This window comes from Petaurus breviceps, unplaced genomic scaffold (genome assembly GCF_028583685.1).
Source record: "Petaurus breviceps papuanus isolate PSGF00001 unplaced genomic scaffold, PetGlider_PUasm1.0 79, whole genome shotgun sequence".
Lineage (NCBI taxonomy): Eukaryota > Metazoa > Chordata > Mammalia > Diprotodontia > Petauridae > Petaurus > Petaurus breviceps.
In genome coordinates, this window is record NW_027186523.1 from 5,574,808 (window position 1) to 5,582,761 (window position 7,954).

Here is a 7,954-nt window from a genome sequence, read left to right on the forward strand (position 1 = left end):
CTATCTATCTATCTATCTATCTATCTATCTATCTATCTATCTATCTATCTATGTTAATGTATATGATTTGATAATGTAAAAGGTACTGAAAAAGAAAGAGATCTAACATTTCAGTAGGAGCTAAGAGCCATTATAAAGAAAGCTCAGTTTGGGGGCTGCTAGGTGGTGCAGTGAATAAGAGCACTGGCCCTGGAGTCAGGATGACCCGGGATCGGTTCTGTCCCCCAGATACTTAACACCCATACAAAAAAAAAACTGGCCATGTAACCTTGGGCAAGTTACTTAACCCCAATTGCTTTAACAAAAAAGAAAGAAAGAAAGCTCAGTTTGCTACATACCAGTCATAGAATTAAGCAACCATACAGTGAGAAAATTTTAAGATGTTAAAGAAAACTTCCCTCTCTTGTTTTCTCTCTCCCTCTCCCTTTCCTTCTCTCTTTCCCTCTTCCTTTGCCTTTCCCTGGAAGGTAAGGGCAAGGAAACAGTAAGAAGGGGTTGGTCAAAACTATTAAATGCACAGAATGTTAAAGAAGATAAGAACTGAGAAAACACTCCTGTATTTACTGATTAAAAAGTCACTTATGATCTTTGAAAAAACAATTTCCATGATATGAGAATGGAAAAGATATTATAAGGAGAGACTAAGGAGTGAGGGAATGGTGAAAAATAGGAGGCAACAACTAATTTTTTTTAAGTTCAAATCTGAAACAGAGTATAATAGGGACAATTAAGTGGCCCTACCTCCCATGGTATTTGTGAGGATAAAATGAGATATTTTAAAGTACTTTACAAACCTTAAAGTACTATATTAATGCTAGCTACTATCATCATCATTAACACTAATTAAAGTTAAAAATTGAAAGAGAGAAAAGATATAAAGGAAAACAGTGGACATGCTTTTGGTTTTCTTTTTGTTTGCTTTGTTAGGACTGAGGAAACATGAACAAGTTTTTAGGCAGAAGAAAGAAAGCAGTGGAGATCAGAACACTGGGAAAATACTGCTGCAGGTGCTACAACCTCCACCTCCTCAGTTACTGTTAATACATCTTTAAAAAAGAACAGAACCTTAACAAGTGACAATTTGCTGATGTCTGTGAAGCAGTCATCATGAGAATTCTTGACACTTTAAATTGTTACCCTGAAAGAGCTGAATTATCAAACTGAATTATCAAATTTTAGAGGAGTCTACCACTGTAGCCAATTGTTTGTTGTGATTTTGGTTGTGGATTTTCTCACAACTGCTAGACTGGTGAAATATTAATTTCTATTTGTGTATTCTTCATTCAACTAGTAAAATTGATGTTTGTTTAAGCAGATGAGGCCATCCTGAGATTGATATTTCCAGTTTGCGAAGCGATCTGGTGCCATTTGTGCTTTGGAAGAAGCCCCTAACAACTACTCCAGTACTTGGAGATGATCACTGGCAGAAGCCCAACTGCTGGATTGGTCTACCAGAGTACATGGAGGGATGAATCTGAATAGTGCAGAGCCAAGGTGAAAATGAAAAGCTTCTTCAGCCTGCAAAACTACTTCACATTTGAGGTGTAAAATATTAAGATGCAGGGAAAGCATAACAGTAATAATAAGTTATATTCCTGTTTCTTTGACTCTTTGTTAAATGTGAGTTTGTGAGTCTCTTGTGTTAAATATTTCTTTGGTATCAAAGAAATAAATAGATGTCCTATACCTGGCTTACACATTTCCATTTCACATTCCATTCCCTTTTGAGGAGATCCTAGATTTTTCCCCCAATCTAGAACTTTTAATTTTTTTTTTAAAGCAATCAGGGTTAAGTAACTTGCTCAAGGTTACACGGCCAGTTATTTCTGGGTGTGATGCTGAGTGTCTGAGCCCGGGATTCGATCTCCAGGTCATCCCGACACTGGAGCCGGTGCTCTTACTCACTGAGCCACCTGGCCGCCTAATCTAGAACTTTTAGGAAACTTAAACATTGACCACCAAAAATCATGGCATTTAATAAAGACCAATTCCATGAGTACGTGATTAGCTAACATAGTCAGATTTTAGAGAAGCTCAGAAAACAACAATTGTTATTAACATACTATAACAGCATGAATGGAATTGTAAATTCCTTCTTTGGTAGACTAAAACTTTTGTTAGAAGCAATTCATTATAGAATTGATTCAAATCATTTATAACCACAAGAAAAGAAAATCACTGGACACCTGGTAGGAAATCAAAATGAATAATGGTGTTAATCTTAGATTTTTTGGTATTTTTTCAATCTTTTCTATCAAAGAAAAACACTAAAACATTAATGCATTTTTGTGTTTCCTTTTCCCTTATACCCAATTTGTTTTCTAGCTGAAAATTATCTTAATGATGACCAATTCTTCTACACTTTGAAAACTTCCTCAGAAGTAGACTTTGTTCTTTTTTCCAGAAAAAAACTTCATTTTTCTTTTGCAGCTAAGAAAAAAGAATGAATAGCCAAGACATCAAACTCAAGTTTTACTTCACAGAGAATTGTTGATTACAGTGCAAATTTTCTGACCGTGAGCTTAACTTTAAACCGCAGAAATCATCCTTAGGAGCTGATGGCTCAGTCTCCATATCAGTGCAAGTTTGGACCTTTTTTCAGAGAGCCTGATTATTTATGACCCTCTCTCTCTCTGGTGATTTTGTGATATGTCTCTTATGTTTACAAAATAGCAAACTAGGGCCTTTACAGGTGCTCACTAGGGTTTGTAAATTAAATTTATACTGATCTTATATGAAGACATTTCTGAGACAGAGTGAGATGTTTTACAAAAGACTTTGGCTTTCATTGAGCTTTTTTTGTTTGTTTTTCTTTTTCTTTTTTAAGCAATTGGGGTTAAGTAACTTGCTCAAGGTTACACGGCCAGTTATTTCTGGGTGTGATGCTAAGCATCAAAGCCCAGATTCAATCCCAGGTCATCTGGACTCTGGAGCCTGTACTCTTACTCATTGAGCCACCTGGCTGCCCCTAAGTAATTGGGGTTAAGTAACTTGCTCAAGGTTACACGGCCAGGTGTTTCTGGGTGGGTGATAAGTGTCTGAGCCCAGGATTAGATCTCCAGGTCATCCCAACACTGGAGCCGGTGCTCTTACTCGCTGTGCTACCTGGCTGCCCCTTTCACTGAGCTTTTAAACCAATGACAGATGCTATAGATTACAAAAACTAACAAATTAGGTCCATCTATTTATGAATTTCCATTAAAAGTGAATTTTTTTTGACATTATATTAAACATCAAAATGAACACAAGAGTAAAAGGATCCCCTAAACCACCAGTTACCATTTCAAACTCTTCAGTCCCTACTCCAGTTGTTTGAAATGTAATAGCTACTCAGGAAAGTCAATGTCCTCATTTTGTTTCTCTTGCCAGGGCATCTTAAGACACTGGATTACTTACCTTGGAAGCCCTCTTCATTGGGGAAGTAAGATGTGTGTGCTTTCATCATTAGGACATGAAGTGACCCAGAGCAGGGGAAGGGATCTGTTCCTGCTATTCCTATTTGTTACTTGTATTTTGTTATTTACTTGTATTTTGTTACTTTTTTTCCCAGTGAAAAATGAGCAATTAAGTTCTATAAGGCTCTGAGTACTGTACTTTATGGTTATTATGGGTTAAATAGGCTTTTCTGGGCTGACCTGAGAGCACAATATCCATCTTAACAGTATGATAGACATCATGTAATTTAACCCAGAGATTAGAAAACTGAGACTTAGAAGCATTAACTGATGTGTCCAAAATCACACATCCATTTTCCAATAGAGGAATGGCTTATGATTATGATACAAGTGAGACACAACAGAATGGCAAGCTACAATGGTTGTTGCTGCTGCTGTTGATCCATATTAGCAATAAAACTATGCATTTCAATCTATTCTGCACCAGCTGAAACTATGAGACTATGTAAATATGCACAGGAATGCATTCTACTTTCAGTGAAGGAGCATTGGGAATCAGTTGAATTGCTCTGCTCCACCAGACAGGTGTACATATAGCTGTTAGTAAAGCTGTGGTTTACAATGCTATTGCTGTGTAAGATCCCATTGCTTGTTTCTGATACCTATAGCCCTGGTCTCTACACATTTCTAATTATTAGAGCAAGAAGGTATTTCAAATCCTGTTAAATAAATAATCATAATAACATATTACATTTGTCTAGCACCTTATAGTTTACATTCTCAGATAAATCATCTAATTTGATTATCAATATACTTGAGAAGAGTAGGTATTATGTGCATCTTACAAATTAGTCCATTGAGCCTTAGGGATAATCTTGATGGTTGTATGGTCAGTAAGTGTTTAAGTGGGCTGGATCTTAACCTGGGGCCTCAAGGCCACATGTGGCCTTCTAGGTCCTCACATGTGGACTTTGGCTGAGTCCAAGTTTTACAGAACAAATTCCTTTATTAAGAGGATTTGGTCTGTGAAGTTTGAATTCAGTCAAAGGGCCACACTTGAGGACCGAGAGGGACACATGTGGTGTCAACGCTGCATGTTCCCCAGCCCTGAATGGAAAAGAGAGTTGGCTAAATTCCTGAGCCCTCAGTCTTAAATCTTGTTATGAAATGTCCAAAGTCACCCATCTTTTTGTTTTCTTAGCTGTAGAAGTACCTTTTGTATACCTAAACATCTACTGGCATCTACTTTGGAAAGGTGTCTTGCTCTGTTCGTTGTGCCACCTATCCGCCCCAACCTTTCTCCTTTCTGATAGTCCTCCATTTGCTGAAGGAAGGTTTAAAATCTTCTGACTTCTGCCTCTTTCATGTCTCTTCTCCCCAATTCCTCCATTTTAACACATCATAGAATGACTGTACTATCACTCTATAAGTTAATAATATTCATCATATAAATACAAATTCAGAGATATTAAGTTCTTTTGTTATACCAGTCCTCCCTTCTACTAACCTGTATTTGAAAATGGTATTGTAGGTGAGCAATTCTCCTTAGTACATGATCCCATGATTGAAGTTAGAGTCATTGTAGGAACTTCAGTACTACCTGTCATAATAGAAAACAAAATGGTATAGAGACAAAAGTGACAGATGATATCTAGCTCACATATGTATCATATTAGTGTATATCTAGAACAGATCTCCTCATCTTTCCCCCAAAACCCATCACTCTTCTGAACCTCACTGTTCTTCTGGTTATCTAGATCATTCTCAGAGTCATTCTCAACTCCTCTCACTGACTTCTCATATATCCAATCAGTTGACAAGTTTTGTCATTTCCATCTTCAAACATATTTCCTTTAGTCCTCTTTTCTCTGCTCACACAGTTCCCCCACCTCCATCCCCCACCCCAGTTCAGGCATTCATCACCTCTCATTTGGACTATACTGTAAAAGCTTTATAATTATTCTCATTGCTTCAAGTCTCTCCCCATTCCAATCCATTTTCCAACATAGTTGTTGAAGTAATTTTCCTAAAGAATAACTCAATTAGTCAAAAAGCATTTAATAAGCACCTACTATGAGCCAAGTACTATGCTAAGCACATTAAATTCTGGTGGCTCCCTATTACCTCCATGATCAGACATAAATTGTTTTCTTTAGCATTTAAGTTCTTCATACCATGGCCCCTTCCTATTTTCAAATTTTCTTGTGCTTTACTCTTTTTCATATACTCTACCATCAAACTAAACTGACTTACTTATTGTTCCTCTCACATGAGGCTAGATCGTCTCTATTCCTGCCTTTGCTTCTTTGCTGTCTACCATACCTGGAATGTTCTCTTTCCTCACCTCTGCCTCTCAGAATCCCTGTCTTCCTTCAAAACTCAGCCAATACCACCTTCTGCAGGAGGCCTTGCTGAGTTCTCCCAGCTGCTAGAGCCATCTACTCTAAGTTTGCCATCCATTTACTTGGAATGTGCATATGTATATGTATAAATATATATATATATATATGTGTGTGTGTGTATACACACAAATATATGTGTGTATGTTTGTGTATGATTTTATATGTAGGAGCTATACATAAGAAATTGCTAAGTCAGTAAATAGGGATGATTTTATATCTTCATTTATGTTCATGCTTATAATTTATTTCACTCATCTCATTTTATCATTTTCTTTTTGAAAATTATATCAAATAATAGTGGGAAAGTGGAAGGGGAGATCCTTACTTTACCTCTGTATTTATTGGAAAAGTTTTTGGTATTTTTATCATTGTATATGATACTAGCTTTGGGTATTACATACAAACACACATATATATATATATATATATGTGCACATACATCTATACATTGACATATGGTCTCTCTATATAGATCTCTATAGATATATTCACACATCTGTTTATTTATATGCTGTCTCCTCCCATTAGAATGTATGATCCTTAAGGATAGGCACTATTTTTTATCTTTTGCTGTATCCTCAGTGCTTAGCATTATGTCTGGCACAGTATAAATACTTGATATTAATAAATGCTTATTAATTAATTGGTTGGCTGATTGATATAGCTTAAGAGCACAAAACATTCGTCTAGGTTGTCTATTTCTTAAAACTTAATTTAAAATGAAAGACAAATACAACTGACCAACTAAATGAATGAACAAATCGAATAAAAAAGGAAATCATTTCATATATAATCTTAGAGGCAGAAGAGGTCTTAATTTATAACTGTATTTACTTTGAATGCTTCCAATGAGAGGGAATAAAAAAAACTCATAAAGTAACTAAATCCATTTTAAGGCAGTAGCTTTTATAATGTTCTCCCTTACATTGAGGATTACTGTTATGCAGCATAATTTTAGTTTTTGAAGTACTATTCTCCCTTTATTCTCCCATTTTGTCCCTTATTTCCCTTGACATTCTAGACTTTTTGTCCCTCTAAATGAATTTTGTTATTTTATCTAATTCTATAAAACATGTTCATGATTGTCTGGTTAGAATAATATGAAATCTGTAAATTAATGTGAATAATATAATAATTTTTATTATAATAGCATGGCCCATCCATGAGTAATAAATATCCAACCAATTATTTAAGTTAATCTTTATTTCTTTAGAGTATCTTAGAATTGTTGTCATTGTGTTTTTTCTGTCATGTCCAACTCTTTGTGACTCCATTTGGGGTTTTCTTGGCAAAGATCCTAGAATGGTTTGCCATTTCTTTCTCCAGCTCATTTCATAAATTAGGAGACTGAAGTATACAGAGTTAAGTGACTTTCCCAGAGCTACACAGCTAGTAAGCATCAGGGGCCACATGTGAACTCAGGAAGAGGAATCTTCCTGGCTTCGGACTTGGAACTCTATCCACTGAGCCACCTAGTTGCCTTGTGAAATATAGCATCAATTATAGGATCAAAGCAGAAGATGACCTGAAGCACAAGTACTTGTGAGAAACCCCTCTTCCTATCCAACTTTCCATGTTTCCCATGTAGTCAGCTAAGAGTGAGCATCAGAGGGACCTGATCTTGTGCCTCCTGGAAGCTGTGGCTCACCACCTAGTGCTGGATCACAAATCCTAAGTGGACGGAGGAGGGGACTTACACTTAAGGGCAGCTTTCCAAAGTAAGCATCCATTGGAAGTCCTAGGATATACACTGAGCAAGGAAGTACAGAAGTACACAACAGTTATTTGACCTGCCGTGTAAGTGGAGTAGAGTGTGTGTGTGTGTGTGTGTGTGTGTGTGTGTGTGTGTGTGTTGGGGGCGGAGGAGGGAGAAGGTGTTGGGTCTCTCAATTTTAACTCCCAGCCCAGTCTCAAGCCTGAAGTGAAATAACCAGGTCAGGAATTCCAGACCAAGGGGAATACCACAATTTTTTCTGAACCTGAAGAGCTTTCCAGGTGATAATCCATCAGTAGCCTACTGGATTTTCTCCTGTTGCATACTTTATGATTCTGTCCCCTCTGATTGTGGTTTCCTTGGGGGTTGGGTCTCAAAGAATCTCATCTTCCTCCCTGTGATAGTAATGGCAATTAAAGATTCCCCTGTATTGGCTTGGTTTT

General features: G+C 36.8%; 1 protein-coding gene across 3 annotated transcripts in view; it reads right to left on the minus strand.

Moving 5' to 3' along the window:
• The window catches only part of LOC138175799 (inositol 1,4,5-trisphosphate-gated calcium channel ITPR2), a 529,022-nt gene that overhangs the window by 77,173 nt on the left and 443,895 nt on the right, over nt 1-7,954 (minus strand). For all 3 annotated transcript variants that reach the window (XM_069106292.1, XM_069106291.1, XM_069106293.1), the window contains one exon: nt 4,903-4,995. In XM_069106292.1, the coding sequence (XP_068962393.1) occupies nt 4,903-4,995 (93 nt within the window). The remainder of the gene's footprint in view (nt 1-4,902; nt 4,996-7,954) is intronic.